This window comes from Lagopus muta, chromosome Z (assembly GCF_023343835.1).
Source record: "Lagopus muta isolate bLagMut1 chromosome Z, bLagMut1 primary, whole genome shotgun sequence".
Classification (NCBI taxonomy): domain Eukaryota; kingdom Metazoa; phylum Chordata; class Aves; order Galliformes; family Phasianidae; genus Lagopus; species Lagopus muta.
In genome coordinates, this window is record NC_064472.1 from 62,101,845 (window position 1) to 62,126,072 (window position 24,228).

General features: G+C 36.8%; 1 protein-coding gene across 4 annotated transcripts in view; it reads right to left on the reverse strand.

Moving 5' to 3' along the window:
* Positions 1–24,228, reverse strand: part of VCAN (versican) — a 107,037-nt gene that overhangs the window by 28,167 nt on the left and 54,642 nt on the right. For 3 of the 4 annotated variants that reach the window (XM_048932250.1, XM_048932249.1, XM_048932248.1), the window contains exon 8: positions 1,957–7,470. The exons of the other annotated variant lie outside the window; for it this stretch is intronic. In XM_048932250.1, coding sequence (XP_048788207.1) covers positions 1,957–7,470 — 5,514 coding nt within the window. The remainder of the gene's footprint in view (positions 1–1,956; positions 7,471–24,228) is intronic. 4 annotated transcript variants of the gene reach the window in all.

Consider the following 24,228-nt stretch of genomic DNA (forward strand, 5'->3'; position numbering starts at 1 on the left):
TAATAAGATAGAATATTAAGATACTTTTGTAAAATAATAAAGTTCATTTTCAGGCATCACTATTTACAACTTCAAAAATTACATGGCATTCACTGTGAACCAACATAAATAATTTTCAGAATCTGTACTACATTTGGCAGTCACAATGATCTACTGAGGATTTAGTCAGCATGACACGACAATTAATTATAGCTGAAAATAGTTAAACATAAGCAAAATGAATGGAAAATGCTTTTGCTTTTTTTGAACAGGGTTAGTTTATGTAGAATGACTGGGTACACAGAACATATATCTCTTGAATATACTGCCTGCCTGTTGATGGTTCATTTCATTATATTCAAACGATCAGTGCACACAGATTCTTATTTCTTTGAAAGTATGTTTTCATTCATGTACATTTCTCACCTTTCCTTAAACCACACTTCAAGAATACAAATAAAGGTACTGAGTACATTTGTAGATGAACTAAACATTAAGATAAAAGCTTACCTGCTGTGAAATCCTCAGGTTTTACAGGAGTTATCATTAAATAGATTTTTCTTGCAGAGGTGACTTCTAGTGATGTGTTTTTCAATTAAGTTTAAATACCTAGGTATTTGCAATTGATTTAATGCCTAGGAGCAATCACTCACACAAAAGTTCACTAGACAACGATTCATATCCACTTCTCAGCATTAGAGGAAAATTATTAAGACAACCCTTTTGGGATACAAGAATAAAGACCTAACTTACAAAATGGGTAAGAGTTTTGTCATCTAAGTTGATTCAAAGACAGGAAAAAACTTTATATTTTGGTTACATTTTCCCAAAGTGGTTTGGCTATTCTTTATAAAATAAAAGATAACATCTGTTTTACCCTTTCAGGTTTTTATGGAAGCAGTGTTCTTAAGGTACCAAATTCCCTATCTACTCGCTGGAGGTAAACTAAGTTCTGTTTGAAGCCTCCAAGAGAAAATCCCCCTTTATAAGTTTGGGCATGTAAGTAAGTGGGCAGACTCTTGCTCCAGAGGTTTTCAAAAGAATCTAATAATCTTAAAATAGAGTTCTTTTAGGACTGCTTATGTCTAAATCCAAAAAGCAGACCAATGTTAAGCACGTATTTTTACTGTGCATGTGTTTATCCACAGATAATTTTCTGGTAAACATGTTCAAATTCATAGCTACCTGGATTATCTGAAGATATATAATAGAAAGCTATGTAATTTTAAACTTGCCTTTTTCTTTCTTCAGCTATATCTAGATAAAATACATTGAAGTTATACTCCTCATAAAGATCCTACCTGCACCATCTGTGTATTTGATTAAATGGTGCCTAATAACCATTAATGTAAACCAAAATATTGTAGCAAATTATGTCTAACAAGAAGATTTATAATTTATGAAAGATAGATGCTTTATTAACTAGGTAAGCTACAGATAATCTGAATTCATGAAGCCTCAGTTTCTTCTTGGAAAATTACCTTGTAGATTAAGAAAATATATTTTTAATGGAAAATTCCAGTACTTAAAATGCAGCTAGATCTGCTCTGCAAAGTAATAATACTCTGAAAATCCTACCTGTAAACCAGTTGTATAAGTGCTATCATCATGCAAACACAGAACAGCTATCAGATAAAATAACTGCATATATCTTCATAAAAAACTGGAAAAATGAATAATCACAGCTGAATTCTCTATCACAATCAGTGTTATCATCCTGACTTTTAGAACTTGCTGGGCAGCCCAAGTCTGATCCAGAGCTTCACGATGCAAACACTCAGGAAATATCACTGACTTGAGTTTTGGTCTCCCATCCTCCTTCATTTTGTCACAGTAGAGTTTACCATCATACTGATTTCAGGCTTGAGGGTCATGAGTTCTGTTGTATTTCATTGCCATATCTCTTATCAGAGTTAAGATATTCATTTACAATTATCATAACAAATATATATAACAGTGATCATATGTGGAAGTTACCTGGAATTTGCACTGCTGTGCCTTCAACTGAACCCATACTTGTGCCAATCAGGAAATCTGATCCATTAGTGACTTCCGGAAGAGAAAATGATGAAGTTACAAGTTCAATAGTATTTAGCTCCTCAGAGCTTATTGTTGACTGTTCATTTGAATAAGGATTATTTCCAGGGGCTGCATTGTTTGTTGCAATGTTAGAAGAAACTGTTGTGATCTCCTGTCGACCAAGCAAAGCTGACTGTGTTTCCAAGCTTCTGTCCAAAGGCTCTAAAGATGAAGTTAGCATTGTAACCGTTTCCTGGTCAGGTTTAAATACTCCAACTTCTATACTGTCAGGTGAATCTGAAGCAGGTGTGGATGAAAGCCTTGGTGTCTCTCTCTCAGTACTCCTATCACTTTCTTGACTGGGATTTTTCACTCTCTCTGAAGAAAATTCAACTTCTATGGTGCTAAGTTTTGGAATATCTGTGCTTGTTCTTTCTCCAAAATTCAGAAAAGCAGTAGGGTAGTCATGTATTGATGGAGAATCTCCAGAAACAGTAGCATTTTCCTCAGTAATCAGATCATTTACAGAAGATTCTGTCTCCTCTGACCTCTCTGTTACAAGTTTATTAAAGTGAGGAGTACTTTCAGTAGTTACGCTTTCTGATTCAGGCTCAAAAGAAAACTCTATCAGAGAAGACTCTGTTGTATCTAGGTCTGTTGTGGGTGGTTTATAAGTTGCTGCAATATCAGAACTAACCTCTTTGAAAGTTCCATCTGATGAGTGATCAGACTGATCCGAATCCTTTGCAGATGATGTACTTGGAATGATTACCTCAGGATATTCAGATACTCCGTTAACTAACTGAACAGTTACCGAGGATTTGGGATTTTGAGAAACAGAATTTAAACTTACTGAGTCTGTTTCTTCATACTCTGCTGCTGACGCTGATTTTGTTTGCACATATACTGTAGAGTGCTTTTCTTCACTACTGCTAGATGATACAGTTGCATGTTGGGACATACTCTGTGTGGTGACCATACTTACATCAAATGTGTCAGTTGTCAAAGCCTTTTCTGTCTCCATAGTCAAATCTGGTGTGAGGGAAGGAACCACAGGCTTTTTATCACCTGATTCTTCTTGGCCCATTCCAGAAAACCCAGTTACAGACATTGTTTCACTTTGATCTGTTACTATTTGGTTGTTTGCTGAAGTATAAAGCTCATGCATATCATCTGCACTGCTTGTGCTTCCAACATGTTTAGCCTCGAACTCAGATTCTTTAGAGTCATGAGGCATATAGGGGCTTACCAGCGCGGGTACTGTTGGAAGGAAAATTCCCAGTTCATTGAGTATGGTAGTTGTGAGAGTTTCTGTTGCAAACTGCATAGCATACCCTGAACCTACATCCTTGTCTACTAATTTTGGTCCATGTCCAGCTGTCACCGGTTCACTATTTGGCTGAATGGAAGTAGTCAAAGAAAGATTATCACCAGATCTAGATATATTCTCTTCAATTATAGAAAAATTAAGTGTTGAATCATACTTATCCTCTTCAGCTTTCATGCTATCATCACTGCCATACGTTGACTGTACGGCAAGATTTGGCGTTGTCTGCACACTTATTATATCTTCAGGCATTGACTTGGAGTGATCCATGTCTATAATAGTTGTTTTTTCTGATGGGATTTGAAGTCGTTCTTCAATTAGTGTAATATCACCATAAACAGAAACATTCAGTGTAAGATGTCTTCTATCATCAACCACTGGAATAATATCCAGTGACATCCCAGTATCACTTGTCAGCTCTTCTGATGTAGCTGTCTTTGGATCAGCAGCAGTTTGATTTGCCACAATCTCTTTTTCTTCTGTAAAAAGTGAACCTAATCCTGTGATCACAGTCTGTGATCCATCTCCTGGTGCATCTGTTGTCATCACTTTAGGATAAATTTCCTCAGGAACCTGAGATGAAGCAGTTAGTTCGACTTCTGTCACAGGAGGTATTGTAAAATGAGTAAATGCATCAGGGGGAAATGAATCTGAAACACCATCCTGACCAGATCCCTCTCCAGAACTTTCAGGAAATATTCTGCTTGGCATTTTTGTTGCTGAGGTTGAAAGAGATTTTCCCATTTCAAGATAAGGAGTTTCACTCAGTATTACAGAAACAGGAGTTACGTCATTTGTAGCCAGCATATGTGAAGATTCCTCATGAGAAACATCTCCAGGAGTAGCTATTGGCCTGTTTGTTTCATTTTCTCCCCTCCTATGGTCCATTTCCTTATTGTAAGGTTCTTCAATCACAACAAAATAATGTGTTATCTCTTTGTCTTTAGAGTTGGAGCGATTGGAACTCTCTTCTTCTAAAGCTGGGGAACTGGTGGCCATTGAGTATGCAGTTTCTGTCAGCAGCTCTGCTGCAGTAGTTCTAATTTCTCCATTAATTTCAGCACTTGATTCAGTGCTTTCACTTTCAAAGACTTGTGTCATGTCAGTGGAAAGTTTGGGTCCTACACTTGCAGGAAGAAAAGACTGAGGACTTAAAGTATTTGTGGTTTCTTTGACAGCCAGTGACTCCACTGAAGAAATAACAGTAAACTCATCTCCCGATCCTTGTCCTGAAAATAATGGATCACTGATGAGATCATTGTTTGTTGGTTTTTCTTCTTTAGGTGTCAGGAGTAATCTGGGAATATCTTCTGTGGGAAAAATATTTTGTACCAACTTCTCTTCTTCCTCTGTACCTGCAACAGGAGAACTTAAGTATTTCCTTTCAATTATTGCAGACTCAGTAACTCTGTCATTATTAAATGGCAACAATATTTTTTCACCAGATTCAGCTTCTACTTTGTTTTCTTCTGAATATGGTCTGATAGTAGGAACATCTAAAAATTCCACATGTTCATGGTTAGCCTGTGTACTTCTGAAGAATGGATCCTCCATTGCTTCTCCAGAAGATTCTATTGCTTTTGTTGAAATTTCCCTTGACCTGTCTTGCCATGAGTGCACATCTTCTGACACAGGAAGATTTGTAGCGAAAGATGTCACTGTCAGCTCATTAGCTGTTTTCTCTTCCATTTTTGTATCAGTTACAGTTCGCAAAATGGTGATGTCATATTCAGGATTTGTGACTAGCTCATTAGGTTCAGCAGTGAAGGCATGAACCACAGCAGATGGCATGCTGACAGCTTTTCTGTCATACTGCTCTTGTGGTTCTGGTTTCCCAGTGGGTAAAATTGATGCTTTTGTAAATGATTCAGTTAAAGTTTCTGCTTCTCCAGATCCCTGATCAAAAAGTGAAAAATGCACTTTTTCCGTAGGTTCATTAGACATTAGTTTTGTGGTGCTGCTGTCAGCTTTGAGTTCTTCTCCAGAGCCATGCTCAATCATTAGAATTTTACCCAAAGAAACGGTTGAAAAGCTACCTTTTCCCTTTTTGCTTTCTGTAGACTCAGTTACTGCTTTTATGCCATCATATGTCACCATGGTGTCAAGAGTACTGTTATTAACAACTGATTCTGGAGATGACGTGACTTCAGCTCTTTGTAAATCCTTTGTTCTAATTACTGGTGCAACATGAGATGTTACCTCTCTTCTAGAACCAAGTCTTGGTTTATTGTCAGAAGGAGCTGTGTGAGTTGGTTCTGCTTCTTGTGTTTGTTCTCCTTGGTTTTCTGTACTAAAGACATTCTCAGACATCTGAATTGCTACTTCAGAATCCTTTGTTAAGCCATCTGACCCAGTACTTGAAACTGATGTTGCTGGTTCACTTCTTCCTATGTGCTCTTCATATTCTGTTGTGGCATTCTTCAGTGAAACATTGATGACATAAATATTTCCTTCATATCTTACTGTTTGTGTTTCCATGATAGACCTTGATGGAACTGAAGTCAAAGCAGCAGACTCAATGATAACATCTATGTCTCCAGAACCTGAATCAGTAAACGGGGAGTCAGTACTTACCACTTTTCTTGTGGGACTCCCTGAAAATAAGTCTGCTGGTTCTTCAGCTGATCCTTCATTTACAAAAAGCTTCTTCTCTCTCAAGAAAGGAGAGGTGGTAACCTTTTTGATTTCAGAATGCATGGTACCTGTTACTGGTACTGTTTTTCTGAGAGGGATCTGTTCCTGACTTACAGTTCTGACTTCATTAGTAGTGCTTCCAAGCTCACCCAGTTCTGATTTTCCCTTTGCAGCAGTGACTGAAATTTCCTGACTTGAATAAACAGTAGTCTGTAATTCTTTTTCATCTTCAACTTTCTTTTCAGTTGCAACAGAGCTGCCAACTAGTTGCTCCGTAATTAATTCAGACACAAAATTGGTGGAAACAGTTGCTTCAGAACTTTGATCAAAAGTAGAATAAAGATTTCTTCCTCCTCCAGGCAAAGCAGAGGTGATTTCTGAAATGCTTACAGAAATTTCTGTTGGCAGTAATGTGCCAGAACCCAGAGAAATATCTTGCACTGAAAGTGTTTCTGCAACTGCTGTTTCTGTTGTGGCTGAAGCTAAAGTGCTGTTCTCTTCTACATCCCCAGAACCTTCTAGAACTAGAAAAGAAGAAGCACTCTTCTCAGTCTTTGTTGCATAAGTTGTTGCTTCCAGGTTGCTTTCAAAAGGGTATTCTGCAACAAGTTTAGTAGTCGATTTATAGTAATTTCCCGGAGTGGTGGTCCCATCTTTTGGAATAAAGTCTTTCACAGCTATGCCTACAGTAGCAGTATCAAAACCTGCACTTGGAGCAGCAGTTACTGCAGAACTTTCCACAGAAATGACACTAGGAACAGAAGTTGTACCAGAAAATTTTTCATTATCTTCATGACTTGACATTGTCACAATTTCTGTGAACACAGACCTAGACAAATCAGATTCAGTGGAGCCATCTCCAGAAGATTCACTAGCAATCAAAAGCAAATTTTTTGTGTCTTTGGTAGAACTCTCCTCAGAGCCATGCCACATTACAGTCTCCTTATTTTTTTGTGGCGACTGCTCATACATAGAAGTGAACTCTAAATATTTGTCTGTTGTGGTAACTTCTGATTCACCACTATATACTGGTTCTAACATTGCAACATCTGCTGTCGGTTGTGTGACTTCAAATGCCCCCATTACCTCTCCAGCTTTGCTTGGCTGCATTGTACCAGAAGCTTCAGTTTCAGATATTATAAAGGTATTTGTTTCATTGATTTGTGAAAAGGTTACATTTTTTGAATGTGCAACACTTTCAATTTGATCACTTCTTGCTTCCTCAGCTTTTGTACTTTTAGGTGCACTTGTCACTTGTTGCTTTCCGTTGATGAATTGCAAAGCTGGAGGAGTTGTAACATCAGTAGTATTTTCACAGTCTTCTTCCTCCTCTTCAAAGTCCATAAAGTTTGGAAAGAAAGGATCCAATATTATATATTCAGATGAATCCTGCACAGAGTCTGAAGTACAGGGTTCAGTCTGAGATGATTCTGCATCAGTATGGGGTTCATCTACTGCATGAGGAAGAATGTGGCGACTGAACAGATCCAAAAACTCATTCACCGGATGATCTGCAAAAAAAAAAGAGCTTTTCATAATCCCTAAGTAACAGTCATGGTTGTGCATTATTGCAGACACATGAAGTATGAACAATCCTCTAGAGCAAGACAAGAACAACAGAAAAGTCAAACAGCAAATTCAGTATATTCTTCCACTCACACTATGTTAAATGCTTCCACAGTGTTTTACTTTCTACTCAGACCTTCTGAATATTGAGTTCACTGCTTACGAAGTGCTGTCCACACCAGAGCTAACCTTTCCTGTGCTAGATAGGAGAGACAAGAACTATTTCTAGACCACAAGACTCTGGTTCCAACCTGCAACAAATGCTTGTGATGATTAGTGATGTTAGCTAACCTCCACTAAAACTGAACGTAGAGGAAGCTAAACAAAAGAGAAATCTAAATTAAAGTAGGACATAAAGAACATACCTTTATAGCTCCATTTATCTTCAGTATAGAGTAACTCATATTACTAGTAACACCATGAAAACCACACCATGTGCTCTATTATTTACACTTGGATCCTTGGTTAGCAAATAGTCTCACTTTACAAAGACGTTGCAATTTGCCATTCTAAATTTTATATAAAATAACAAAAAAAAATACCAGATTCAAAGATCAGTCATCATTCAGACATTAACATGAGTAAAGCCCAGTTATTTTTTTTCTGTTTAATACTCGCTTCAAAAGATTTATACGATCTTACAGACTACAGACCTCTCATCTTCTATCTAGGTAGCCAAGCAGATAAAAAGGAAGAAAGAAGTTCTATGTAGACACTACAAGCCCTCATGAATTCCCCTAAGACTTATGATCATAAAGTCCACTGGCACTTCATAAATGCACCTTCTCAGAACAAAGATTACTTAAAACCCTCTAATCTAGATAATAAATACTATCCTCACTGAAGGTACTCCATCCATCCATGCATACAGACAACAGATTGAGAGAATAAACAACAATTTTCGGGCTTTGATTAATACAGCACTTAGCCTACTGATTTGAAGCTAGAAACTTTGTTCCAAATGTTACTCCACAAACATATTCTGCTTCTGAGGCCATGTTCAAAGCCATTTTGTCCATAGTGAAGTTACACTTTGCTGGTATAAACTCGAATAACAAATGAACCTCTGTCTACAACTACCTGACCCAACATACAGGACTCTTTGCAGCACCATCGGTAATGGTTACTATCCAGAGAATACGTTTAGGTCTTTTAGCAAACTAAATACATGATAGAGCAAAATTTACAAGTATATCTTCCTCATTAGAACTATTTACACAGAATAAAAGAAATGAAAAACTAAGAGGAAAAGTATTTCATTTGTTTGAAGTAATCCTATGTATGAACATCATTTAAGCTCTGGGACAATTGAGCCCTCAGAGATAATCAGATGATAATTCTAGAGAAGTACGTATTAAAACATGTTGAACTGATGCAGAAAAAGATGTGAAAGGCTGGTGAATCTTTGGCTTGTTCTTTTAATGCATGCAAACTGTCTGCAACTCAGGTTTTTGAAAGATCACTGCAACTCAGTAGAGAATTAATGTTCTAGTTGTTCACCCTGTGCTTACTGCTAAACTTAGAATTACCACTAAATCTTCATTCTGATAAATCTCAAGCTGAAGAGTAATGGTATTTCACAAAGAAAAAGTATTAAGTGCAGTGAATCAGAGGCTATGACCTAATTGCTAAAGAATTTGGGAAAAATCAAGATCCATTCAGGTTGCACAGCATTAAGTTCAGGGCTCCCATTACAATGAAAAATATTGTCTTATACCTGATTCTGCCCAGCTATTGGGGTATTTTCCCAGTGAAGCCTGTAGTATCAAGGAATTGTATTTTCAAAAAAATTAGAAGCTCTTATTAGCACAAAATTGTACACTTTGTTTTCAAAATCCTAAACTGAAAAAATACACAAGAAGTCAATTAATGAAAAAGGGAATGGCAAGTTAAATCTGCTAGAGAGCTTTCAGAATTTGATTCTTGGTAAGTTCGCCATAATGTGAAATACAGAAATACACAACCAGAGAATTACAAATGAGAATATGTACAAACAAGAAAGATGGCTGTGTACAAGTTTATGAAATAATATGTATAAATACCCTAGTATATAGACTAACGTGGCATAAGCATTATTACAATTTCGCATACAGCTGTTAGGATTGTGTGCACAAAGAATGTATCCTTTTGCAAAGAACTGCACATATTTAAGAAAAAGAAAGAAAAAAAAAACAGGATGGAACAGGATAGGTTATAATTCGTAGGAGGATACCATGACTAACAAGTTCTGACCAGTGTACTGCTTTTTGTAGCAGTGCACACCTGGGAGTCCCTCAAATTACTAGCTCATGCTAAATCACAGTAGGTAATAAATTAACGAACAACATCTGTTCCAAATTTACCTAGAAGACATATACAAATTCTTACATATGCAAAGATCTCTATCAGACATTACTTCTACTTTGTTAGCTCTTTCAAGATCTCACATGCCACAAAGATCCACATAAAAGAACCTTGGCTATGGTGTGATGTTCAAATAATAAATTTTGAGAAGACCCTTTCATCAAATACTAAGTATTATTGTCTTGTTTTGTTTTTCCCATGGACAAAACTACCAGCTCTTAAGAAAATAATAAGGAATCCAATTGAAGTATTTTTTATTAAAATTTCTTCTCCAGAAAAGTTTTGGTTATTTAAGTTGCCAGCACTCAGCAGTAACAGCTATAGTAAATTGTCTTAAGCCTTAGAGATGAGCAATAATCTAACAAACAATATAAGCTCATATATCTTGTAATCTTGTCCTCTAAGAATAAGCAAGACTTTAGGATGAAAACTTACGTACAATCATTAGATGTGAATAGGGAGGGAAAAGCAGATGGTCAGGGCAGACACACAAACACTCGCAATAGCTTTAAGCTGTCTAGATGTAGCTGAAAGGTGCTGTCTATATTTATGTTTGTGCCCATTTCATCTGCAGGGAAAGACACATACATTGGAGCCTGTTAATAAGGTGGAGTGAGGACAAGGGAAAGGAATTCAGTTCCTAAATGCTCTTATCAATAGTTCACACATTACAATGACAGATGAGACAAAAGGAGCACTCAAAGAGGTTCAAAGAGGTGCTCTTCTATTACTCTCAGAAGAAAGTAAGAACAAGCAATTAAAAAGTAGTCTAAACAGGGGTAGTAGGTCTACATTGCCAGTCCAACAGAGATTTGCCAGTAAAGCCTTTTGTGGAGAAAACTGAAGAGATATGCAGTGAAATAAAGATGAAATAGATAGGTGGATAGGTTTACATGCAGCCTACTGTGCTTCTTAATTGATTTAATGCATTTAGATGTTTTAAATTACCTGCATAGCATAAGAATCTATCTCAGAATATGTGTAACTGTGTATAAGAAATGGAAATTCCCTTGCTCCAGGCACTTTTTGGACACAAGAGAATACTACTGAAAACCACAGAGCAATGGATGGAGATGGCATTAATTTCCATTTCATCCCTTCTCATGATCCTTGGCTCTACAGTCAAATTAATTTTCACAGACTCAATGACAAGAATTCCCCAAAGTTACTCACTGCTGCCTTCCACACATGTAAATAATGTATAACATGTGATATCAGTTGTTGGTGTTTTTTTTGTTGTTGTTGTTGTTTGTTTGTTTGTTTTAAACAGTATTAATATTCTACAGAGAATTCTAAAAGACTTTTTCAAGATCATTTGGGAGGGGGGCAGGCATTAGAGGGGGCTTTCCCTCTAAAAACCCTTCTGATAAACAACTGAATTAGAGTAAAAAGTTAAATGAAAAACAGATTCTGATTTTTTCAAACTTTTAAAAAACTTAAATATAAAAACCAGTAGGCTTATGCACTAAGCATATTCTTGTCTTTTTCATAATCAGAAAATTAGCATTCAATCTGACATTCTGCAAACAGCACAGTTTCACCTGTGGATTTCTGCAACTTCTCCACTTATGGTGAAACTTCCAAAGTTATGTGCCAGAAGTAATAGTTCTTTGTTTTGTGGGACTAAAGGTCTGATAAACCCATGGTATCCACTGAAAGATTCACACAGTGTTCTGCGGACTTTGATTGAGGCCCTGCATTTTGTTTAGAATACAGATAAAAAGAAAAGATAATTTTAGAAGAAGACCAAAAACTTTTTTGGACTGTTTGTCTTTTAAGTGTGAGTATCATTCCATAGTGGGACACTATCACAGATTACATAGCATTCGCTATCAAGAATGCAGAGCCAGAAGGCTAGGATGAAAGAAACAAGATAGTTTGCATTACTCTTATTTATTCCTGCATTTCATAATCAGGAAATTTTTGTTTTGGCTCCATCAGAATTATATCACAGTGGATTTAGTTCATATTATGACTACAATTACAATACAATATTGTATATATGTGTCTTCATCACATTTCTGTAAACGTGACATTTAGTGACTGTTTTAAAACGAAATGTTTTTATCTTGCAATGCAAATTAAAAAAAAAAATAACCTTTGGCTCAGAAGGAAAAGTGATTAACGATTTACGACAAAAAATGCAGAATCCTCCCCTCCTTTTTTTTTCCTTAGTACAGTTGTTACATTCCATGCTTTGCTGGTTACATCACCTTATTTCTTCCCCACAGCTATATACTCTGCGCTTAATTTCAGGTACCTCCGCTTCTTTGCTACAGTTGGTCAGCACAGTACAACAACCACCAACTCCTGAAGACCCCCATCACATGTGCTTTGATAAACATGCACCTCAGCAACAGCCTTGAACATCACCTCCAATAGACCACATGCTCTGGGACTATCGTTGGGTGTCTGGGGTGGGGAATAGGGGATAGACAAAACTGTAATCCCTAGCACTGTGGAAGAACAGATCATCAGCTTGGGCAAGCTGATAAAAGAACTCAAGGTCAGAGATCTGAAGCTGATGGTTCTGCAAACCATCCATTGATTAGACTTCTAGAAAACATTCTGAAAAAGGCAATGCAAAGCATGATTGTATTTCAAAAACATGCTATGGAAAGCACAATGTCAGAAGTGAGGACTAGGTGCAGAAGCACAAACCAGTATCTGATTCATTTTTGTATATTCACAAAATTTAGCCTAGCTTCCCGCATGAGATAGGTCACAGAATTTCACTAAGTCCAACCTTACACAGTGGAAAAACAATGCTTGAATAATCGATTCAAACATGCATGTCTATGAAGAGTCTCTGAAGGCTTTTATGTGTTGTCCAAAAATTCATGCATGTTTGTGAGACACACCTGATAGGTTAGCAAGTGTGACCTCCCAACAGCAAACACAGAATCACTGGACATAAATTCAGACAGCAGATATTTCCACTCCTTCTATAAAATATTTAGTAATCCTCAAAGTAAGGGGTCCAAACTGAATTATTTGAACTGTGAAAAAATTCACTGAGGGCTCACATCTGGGCTTTGGAGAAGACCAAGCCTGAGGAATGACTAAGAGCTCCAAATGACACACTGACTCCCCAGAGCTCTCAGCTCTGCAGAGGAGCATCACTGCAGCTGAATCTGACTCAGTAGTTTGACGACTACGGCTTTCTGAAAATCTTCCAGTGAAAGAAAGCCCCGTCAATCCCATAGTAATGTGTCAGTCTCAATGAATATTTCAATTTAAAAGCGTGATGAAGGAGTGGAGGAGCAATTTGACAAGATGGCCTTCAATTAAAAAAACTGAAAAAAGTCTCTAAAGTTTCAAGAACTGAAATGTAGAATGACTTCTTTTTCAAAAAAAAAAAAAAAAAAAAAAAAGTTTACATTTGAATTGATATAGAATGCTTCTGTTTTACAGAAATAAAACATTCTGATAACATCTTTTGGACTCTTTTTCGTTTCATAGAGAGGCTTTTTTAAAATTATTATTATTATTCTTTTCATCTCATTTCAAAAGAAATAATATTTTGAAATACAGACATTTCCTGCTGAAGGAAAATTCCAAGTGTCAGTCTACAGTATGTGCAATTCCTCTAACTTGTGCCATCTTGTAATACCATTAACCTACCTAAGCAAGGTCAAAGTGCAGCAGTGCTCCAGGCATACCTCATCTCCCCCACCAGAAAAAGGTGGGAATGCTGCCAAGGAGCTGGTCTGAGTTGTTAAAGAAACATGGCTACTACTATACACACCTGAGTAAAAGACAACAAAGACAAGTCCAGAAATAATTAAACTTTTGATTATTTTAATCCTTTTACTTTTCATTAACATGCACAACATGTATAATGAGGTCTACTTAAAGACAGTTTCTTGATTACTCTTCAGTCTAAATAAATAAAGGGTTTTATTTAGTTCACTTGAAAGTGCTCCGCAGTTAGGTATATATTTATGTAAGTTTTGTTAACTTTGGCTCCCATTAGAAAATTTTAAGGACGTAACGTACGTTTCCATTGGGGTTTTTTGGTTGCTTTTTTTTTTTTTTTTTAATCAAGTTTAATAAAAAAAATTTTTTGCTTTCCATCTGACAGTCAAAAGAGAAGTTACTATTCCTCACATCACATTAGTCATTTTGAAAAGAAAAAGAAAAAGAAAGAAAAGAAAAAAAAAATCAGATATAAATTCTATACATTGAGCTTGAAAAGAAATCTAAATCATTTCAAGCAAATATCTGGAAGCAAATATTGGGAAGGAAGAGTTTGTGTACAGCTGGATGGGTAGGAGTTGAAAGCAATTCAAGGTAGGTGGTCAGCTTTGTCTCCTCAAATTGACTTCACCATTCTGCTTTACCTTATTTGAGTACCTCTGTTTTCATGTGAGATACAGCCCTGCTGAAAGCCTTAGTATCAATTGCTGGCATTAAGCTGCAGCCTTTTTCAAACTATGCCATTCCACATGTTCACACTTGACTGAATTGTTGGCCATGACCAGAAACACCTGTGTAAAGGGTGTCACTCATCTGGACATCTGTTTTGCACAAGGCTCTGGACTGCATCGTTTTGTTTCAGCATCCCTGCCAAATTTTGGAGTAATAGACATGATGATGTAAAAACCATGTCAGAAATAAAGGAACTGTTTTATTATGAAAGAGTATCATGAAACCTTCTGGCAGCCTTTGGCGTTTCCTTCAGCCTCATTGCTTCCTGCTTTCCCCCCCTGACACAATGGTGAGCTTGTTAAGAAAAAACAGATTGAGTAAAATGTCAAGTTGTTAAAAACGGCACTTTTACAGTGTCAAGTCTGAGCCCCTGCAAGTGCAGGATATACTTTCCTGGATAACAAGTGAGTATTTGCCATACAATATCCTAAGGACAACTATTTTGTTCCCATTTCCTCTCCACTCCAATATTTCATTAACAAAACTATGTTCCAGACAGCAGCGTCTCACTCCTGAGCATCCTTCCAACAATGACATTTTACTTTATGCCCATGGAGAAGACACTTCTAAAACTCTGCAGGGCTAAACAAACCCAAAACAAACCACTGGCAAGTACTACATCCGTTTCTGCAGCTAAAATCCTAAACAAAGTAAAAAGGCAAAATGTGCAGCCTGGATTAGCCGTTCTGCCTGTTATTTATAAAAGTCCAACTCCAGAGGCCAGCTCACCAGGGCAGGCAGAAAATTTGGCTGGGAAAGGAAGACAACCACTCACCAAAACTTTAGCTTTGATCCCATGGGTACTCTTCCATGGTAAAGAAGGAAACAGGTCTTGCCCTTTGCTAGCTGTCATTTACATGAGGGCAACCCCAAAATGCTTCTGTCACTACACATTTGGAACAAGTCAGAATCAATTCCATCCCTTCTAATGTGGGAAACGACTGCCCCTTCCCAGCAAAAAAATGACCTGTAGCCACAAAACTTTGGACCAAAACATCAAAATGCGACAGCCACAGTGCTAAAGCAGATGTCCATGAGACATGAAACGCCCAGTAATTAATGCTCAATCCCATGGTAAATGTCAGCAATCTTTGGCTTTAGCAACAAACTTAAGAGTAGACTCCCTACTGTGTTAGTTACCAAAAAATTTAAGTTGACTTCATATTAATGTAGGAGTAATACAATTGTTTTATGGAGTACACGTGTGCTCAGTTTTACTTTCTTAACCAATGTTATTTGCTTCAAAGGTGAAAGATTATTTGGCAAAAATAAAACCAGAAAATTTCCTGAAGTTCAAGCTCCACAACAGGTCATTCTGTTTGTACATACAGATGCACAAGTGAATATATCACATTATCCCACCTGATCTAGCTCACAATGCTTTTTCTACAGAGTATTGGAGTAGTTTATATGTATGTCTGCCATTTATTGTGATGCTTCTCTGAAATTTTATCCCCTAAAATTCTCTAAACATCTCTCAAACACTCCATAAGCACACTTACAGTTTAATCTCTGCACAAACCTGCTGGTCAAGCAGACAGCACAAAAAAATATAGTGAATCAGACACACTTTTCAGCTGCAGCCCCTGTTTCTTTTGGGGACAAATTCATAGCTATTATTTTTGTGACAATCCATACTCACCAATCTATTTTAAGGCTTGAATTTTATTCACTGAAATGTGAGCAAGGCTTTTCTAGAGTAGTCCATTGTGGGCCAAATCAATCTTGGCCAGGACCCATATGCTTGTGTTACTACACTTCTCTTCGTAAAACTTTAAATTCAAATGTATGTTTTCAAATATTTAGAGTGATTGTACTCATAGATATTGACTTACTTGGCATACGGATTTTTGCACATTTTATGCACTGCAAATTTACACAGAAAATACAGAATAGATTCTGTAATCACAATTTCAATGGGCTGTTCAGAGTATCATCTCTTGAAGTGTGAGAAAAACAATAAAAAAGCCTTCACACATTTCAGATTTATTGTGTAGGGGGTTAATGAGCATGGTTGCTTTGGGTATTACAAAGCCAAAGCAGTTTGGGAGTAAATTGGACCCTCAGTTTTACCAATATAAGACTGTATAAACCCACTGTTGCTGACAGAATATCTCAGACGTGACTCTTACTTTCAAATACACTTTTAGGAAAAGGAGAATAGTGCCATGCAGGTAAAAGCCTTTCAAAAACTAAATACTAAGCTTGATACAAAATCTCTTTCTGAATCAACTTTGGGATGTCTTTGATCCTCACACTTTTTTCCAGTCTGCAGGGACATGTGCACAGCAAATGAGACAGAAAGAAAAGTACAGCCAAAAAGGAAGCCTGGCAGAGCAGAAATACTCCAGAATGAGGTTGTAACTACAGAGGTCTTATCTGAAAGCAACCTCCTCTATCAATAATAATTTAATTGCCTCCTAAACTGTCACCTGGACCATACAACTTTTCCACAGGACTTTTGAATTTTGCTTGCAATATTTAATGGTGACTCACTACAAGCCTAAATAGCAAATGCAGGAGCAATCCAGGAGTCATTTCAGTCATCACCTCAAAGAAAGGGGAAAAAAAAAAAGAAAAAGAAATAATTTAGGTAAAATCCCACTATAAGTTCTCATATTAAAAGAATGTCATTCTGTATACATATAGGCATATCCCTTTTATGTTGGCACAGAACTATATCAAGTATGTGGAAATTCTTCTTCAAATGCCAAAAAACTCCAACTTGAAACTATCAAACTCTCACTGGATGATAAAAAATCAAAAGGTTACAGTTAAAAAAAAAAAAAAAGAAGAAGTAATCAAATACAGCATAGGGTTCTGAAAGACAAAATCAATCCTAAAGAAGACAAAACTTCCAACTCCTTATCAGGAGAGAGAGGAGAAATTTCAGCTCTAATCATTAATGAAGAGAAATGTCCATATGATTTCTGCTACTGAATTATCCTCATTGAAGCAAGGACAGTAATATAAGACTGATCAGACAAACCCTAATACAATTCAGCAAGCAGGTTTTTTTTTAAACATGAATTACTCCAATGATCAAGATGGATGACTTCAACTACATGTTCCCAAAGGCTACAGAAAATATGTAGCAGACACTGAAAACACATTCTGACTTGTGCCAGGAAATAATTCACAAACCTCCTGAAAGAAACCAGCAGGCATTATGTATATTATTGATCAAATTTATCATCTAAACACTAAAAAACAGAAGGCGATAGAAAAGGCTAGCTGGATCAGCAGGAGTGAATTTAATAATTACATCTAAAATGTGCAAAAAACAGCAGCAAAAAAAGAAAACTATGCACTCAGAAAGAAAGAATATTGCAAACACTTTTTGAGTGCTATTATCAGACCTAAATACAAAGTGTCCTATCTTAAAGGAATGATTTTCTATTAAGAGCTTTATTATTTGAAGCACTTATAAAAATATCTTTATTTATATTCCTGGGGCCATATATCCTGTATTCACTCAGAGTTTCACTGTATCCCATTAACATTTCATGTAAAGCAACACAGTATAGATAATTTTCTGAAAATGGCAAAAAAGTTGATATCCTCATCGTAAGTAGCAAGATTTCTTACAGAGGGACTAAGCTCAGAAAATTTTGGAACAGATGATCACCTTCCTTAAAAAAAATAAAGAATCATATTGTAGATATAGTTTCCATGTAAATGACAGTTCATCTTTTCTGCCAAAGGACTTTTAAAGACTTTCTTCACATGTAAACAAAACTCCTAACAGAATTCTTCTTCCTTTACAGCAGATGAATGAAAAACTACATTGTACCTATGAATAAAATTCCTTCATTTGTCTCATGAATAAACAAAGAGCTATAAGAAAGCTACAAATGTGTAATCCCTATGTCTAGGACGGAGACGTTTCCTTGGAAACAATGCAAAAACAGCAGGGAATGTGTATGCATCCTCTGAGCAGTATTTAATGTGAGGGCAGTGTTCCCTGTATCTATGGAAGTCTATAAAGGAATGTGAAAAAAGAAATCATTGCTCTTTAATAAGACTGCAGGAAGAGCCAGCAATAGTGACTTAAAAACTTCTTACTAATTCACAGACTTAGTTTATTGTGAAAGCTTCTGAATATCAAGTTTTAGCACAGAGCTGTTATTTTCAAAGTATAAAAGGTTGGGAGCTTGGTTTTTTTAAGTTTATTTGTTTGTTAGCACTTTCTCCCATGTCAGGCATCCTTGCTGGTGCATTTTAACTATGATTTATATGTGATAGTGACCAACTTAACGGCACTCCTTAAAACATCCTTCACAGCATCAGTACAACATGAATATTCTAATACAGAAAAATTCTAACTGGCTTGATTAAGTAACAGGTCTATCAGTTAGAATTAAACATGTTGCTTTAACTCTCCATGATATAAGTGTCTTTTGAAGTAAAATGTAACTAATTATAGAACAAAAGAGAAGCTGTGAATGCTATAAAGACATTCCTATTGTCCCCTAAACAATTCTGCTCTCAGTCACCTCACTGTAATTACTGTGGTGTAATTACACCAGGAAAGATGATATCAGAATCTGGCCATGTTTGCTGGTGTTTAGCCTGAGTTACTCTAAACAAAATAAAAATTTGGCTATCTGTATTCTACATTTTACAAGATACAGAGAATTCAGTCACTCAGGCTACGAAAATTATTTGAGCAGCTATCTAATACAGACAGAACTGTTTCATTCAGAATGTGCTTCAAAACTACTAGGCATTTTTCTTTCCTAGCTGAACAAACAAACCCAGAGCTCCAAACAAAACACCACTAGGAAAGACTGCATTAATAATTCATCAGCTGAAATAAAACCATGCCCACTGACTGCTGCAAACAGCAGGGAATACGACCAACTCCAGGGCTAGTGAAGGCCAGCAGCCACCATAGTCTTAATATCAGTTGGAAATCAGTTAGTAAGCAGACAAGTCCAGTTTCCATTAAATAAACAGGAGGCTTTGTATTTAATAAGATAGGAAGTTTACTAGTGCTCAGCTTACTAGTGCTCCAACATCCCAACAGAAATGAGCTTAGCTCAACACAGTACCAATAGAACCATGGCCATAGAATACCGTATCAGAAGAGATACACTTAAAGATTAAATGACATTTTGCTCGCCATGATGCTTAGGCACATTTTCAATTCTCTTTCTCTTAAATGCACAACTGATACCAGGAATCACACAGTTGCTAAGAGAGCTAAACAACCTGTGCAGGCAGAGATGTTCTATCCATACATGTTTGAGTGCGTTAGCAGGCACTGCATAAAGAAGGAGAATGCTTTATGCAGGACAGCATTTTTTTCTTTACAATAAACTTTGATTTGAAACAGTTCCTAAGCATAAACAATGTTTCTGTAGCACATTTCTATCAATTGCAGGAGGACATAAATGATTTCAGCACATAAACGACAAGGTTTCTTCTCCCTCAGCAGAACTCTCAAACACAACAATTATTATGTTAATAATTTCTGAAAAGTACACCAAAAGTTGCACGTAGCACACGTGCACCTACTACAAAGAACAGTGTCCAGATAGGTATTTGCCAGTAGACATAAATAAAGCAACTTAAAAGACAACAGTGTGGGTACAGGTGAAGACAGCTAGAGGAACAAATGCTGCAAGCTCCTAAAATGGCTTGATCACATGTGAGGTTCTACATGGTGAAAGCTGGGAGCCATGTAGTTCTGCTTCTTCACACCATCACCCAGCACCATCCCAACAACCTTGAGCAGTAGATCCTGCTCCTTGCAGAATCCCACAGCATTTTCACTCTCTCCTCAGTAATGAGAAAAATGAAGGCTGAAAGGGGACATGGTTATTCTCTATGACTGAACAGAGAAATAAAAGTATCAAGGGATAAGTGTCAAGAAGAAAAAAGACCTATTCAAGCTAAAGACAATGCTGGCAAGAATAAACACGAGTTTGAACTGGCCAAGAAACAATTCAGGCTAGATATTAGAATCAGACTTTAGGAGAGTCACGATGATCTGGGACAGCCTTCCAGAGGGAGCAGGGAAGAACAAAAGGATTAAATGAATTTTAAGATGGACCTGCAAAGACCCTATTCTGCCTCCTTTGTTCAGCTTTACGACTATGACTCATTAACATCTTGCATTCTACAGTACTCCTTTTCTTCCAAATTTCACAATCTTCTTACACTACTAAGAAATAAATATGCATGTCAGGGAATTACATGTTGAAACACAAAGGTTTGTAACCCTCTTTCCATAAAATTCCTCAACTACAGAGCACAAGTTTCTGCAATTTCATTCTGCTCAAAGCTGGAGGGGACAAGAAACCAGACAGAGTTGGTGTGAGTCCCAGGGTCCAATAAGCGCTTTGAAATACACTCACTAAGTAAAGACTTTTAAATGTCTCCAAAAAATGCAGGTGTGCAAATTACTCCTGATACAGACAGGAGTTATGTTTCCAGTATCACTGTTAAACAACACCCCCACAAGCATTTTTCAGCTCATAAAATCTTTATGAGCTGAAAAGTTCCTTCAGGTTTTTTTTTCTTTTATTCCCAGCTGCTGATACACTACCTTCCAGTAACAGCACCCGCGCTCACAACTGCAACACATATCAGATCTGTGAGGAAATAAAGGATACAAAGGAACAAGACTTCCCTCTTTGCCTTGAAAGAGATGATTCCCTTGTCCTATCCTAGGTAATGAAGAAGTGCTCATGTGGTCAACACTGGGATGAGAGCCACTTTGCTGTGTCACTATGCAGCAGGAGCAGCTTACTGCTTCGTAAAGGAGAATGAAGTTCCAGGCTTTCTCCATCATGAAACATGTGCATGATCCTCCTTATTAGAATAAAAACAAAGGAATGTTTCCCTGAACACAAATATATTTTCCTCACTAATTGGAACATCCAATCCAGACATGGCCACGTACCATAGCCCATCAGAAACACCATGCCTGATATTCCTCTTAAATCTGTGCACCTGCCTCACACGTGCACACGTGGAAGTGCGTGTATTGCTTATACATGACATTTTCTCACTGAAAGGTGACACATTCTGATACAAACAAGTTGTTCAATCCATCCAATGTTGCATTCTTTCCTGTCAGCATTTGAGTATATTTATCAGAATTTAAGCTAATGAGGATGACCTTCCAACTCCCCTAACTCTGCTTCCATAGTTAAATTTAATTATCTAAAAGTAACTGAAACTTCCCTTATGAAATTTTTAATGGATTGCAAGCACGCATTTTAAAAGCTAGGAGAAGAACTGTTAAGCTCAAGGATGGCATGAGAAAAGAAGCCTACTAGGAGAAACTGTTCCTGGATGGCTGGTTCAATAAATTCAAAGGCCTATTTTATTTAAAATCAGAAATATCTGACTTACATACAGTACCACTACAAATTATTCTGGTAGAGTATAAGAGAACCTGAAATCCTTGTCAGTAGATTCAATTGACTTTAACATCATCAATATTAAAAGTCTTTTAAGTGCAGCTTGAGTCTACAATAATAATCAAGAACCATATCCCCCACATTCCATACATCCATAACACATTCCATGCTTCTACAGCACATTCCAGCCGATGACTTCAAAGCACCTCAATGAAGGTGATGCAACTTTAGCAAGGCCTTGAGATCAAGTAGAAAGGCACAAGAAATCCTCCCTCTTTCTCCTCCTCATCACAGAGTGTGGCCATGGAAATGTTCCTCACTTCAATGGGCACAGGAGAGATGCCCATGGCCTCCCTATAGCCCTTGGCGTGAGTCCTCTTCGTGGAGTGTGAAATATTTCTCACAAAGACAACATTACCTCCACAGAAATAGTGTTATGACTACACTACAGATGGTAAATGGAACTGCAGAGAGTGCTATTCGGCTGTTAGTATAATAGCATGACTATACTGTAGCCATGTGGCTAGGGAACCAAATGTGATAATGTATTTCCATTGAGTACTGCTTCTGAAGAAAGCTGAATGGCAACGTGGTGAAGAAAGATTAAAAAAAAAACTAATCCCAATGATATTTCCAATACTTGTGCACACACAAGAAGGAAAATACTACATTCATTTATACACATTCATATATGCCCTTTATATAGCAGATTTCCCATTACTATTCCACAACAGCTGTTGTTTGAAGGGTTTGGTAAAAAGAAATTGCCATTTCTAAAAATATACTTCTGGATAATGACTTTAAAATCATGAGGGCCTTTTCTGATATTCTCCACTGATTATTTTATTTAAGAATGCTAAACTGTATTGCCTTGTAATGAATGCCAAAGCAAAAAAGGAAAAACTCCTGTTTTATGAGTAAGAGATAGTGAAAACTATGTCTTGCTGTCATTTAGCTGAGAACAAAACATCAGAGGCACAATTTACGTAGTTTGAGTATGTCTGCAGATCAATTTTCAGACAAACAATGAAAGAATAAGAAGTTGAACTGTGTCTGTGTGAAGGGCATATGTTAGTAATACTTGACAAATTCATTCCTCTTTAGCACCTCCTATATACATTTTCTTCAGTACAAAGAAAAGTTTATGGACTGCATAACAATGAAGTGAAACTTGGCTTGGCAGTCTGTTTCAAGCACAGTCTCTCATTTCTGGAGAAAGAAAAGAAAGCCCTAAACCATATCCTCAGACAAAACAAATCTTTGGCAGCTCTGATTTAACTTGTTGCAAGTAGGCATAGGGTGGCTTTTCTCTCTGAATATCTAAATGGAGGAATTATCACTGTCACACATGAAAATAGAAGAATAAAGCTCCTTCTTGACCTTTCACTGGGTACTTGATAAATCCTATTATTATTTAAGCAAAATGAAGATACTACCATACTATTCTAGGATATTTTTTTTCCTATGCTGATAGACTAAATCAGTCCTAAGGGCAGAATTTTAAGGCTGTAAACTTTAATTCAACATATAACCATCAAAAATATGCACATGTATAACTAGAAAAATGTTTGTGAAGAACCAAAAGATAAACCCCGAATAAAGTCGGTTCTGAGGACTACATCACCCCAGTGAGAGAAATCATGGCTGTGCACTGATCTGCTGTTCTTTAGGTAGTCCAGAAATTAGGAACTGGATTAATTCCTACCCACAGCATTCCAAAGAAAGCATAAAGAAGACTATCTGAGGGAGACAGAGAAAAATCCCGAATCATACACTGTAGGCATTATCTGAAAAGACAGGCAGATTCCACACACTGCCAAACCATCCTACTACTTCCCATCCATGTGGAACAAACAGCTGCCTGAAGACATCTACTCAATTGCGCAACAAACTACTGTATAAATCAACAATGGAACAGAGAAAACTATTATTTCACTACTACGCAGTCCTCCTATTACTTGTTAAACAGAATTATCCAAACTTCCTAAGGGATAAAAACATGTAACTTAACTCTAGTCTTGAGAAATTCTGTTCTGACTTACCGCTTTTGTCTCATTCAGTTGAGATTTCCAAGACACTGGCAACAACTATGGCTTCAGTTAAGATAAAGATAATATGTCACAGAAACAAAAGTAGTGCTTAAATTTTAAAATAACTATTGTTTGCTGAAATAGGTTCAGTCACTGCTGATATGACTTGTGTAGTTTTATGTCCAGTAAATATAAAGTACAGTAACAAGCACAAAGTAAATAAACATACCAAGTCCACTGGGAAAGTCAAATAACAATACAGCACATCTCAAGGGTTCTACTTCTGCCTCTTGATTTTTAAACATAATTCTACCAACCATAAACTTAATAAAACCAGTCTACCAGACTTCTATAAGTTATAATTTCTGTTGGATACATTATTCAAAATGAGGAGATTATGGCAAAGAACCAATGACAAAACAGTTTCTTGCATAATCATTCAAAAGCATCACATACAGTTAAGCTATAAAAAGCATAGAATGAATTTTTACTGTTTCTGTTGAAAAAAAAAAAACAAAAAACAAAA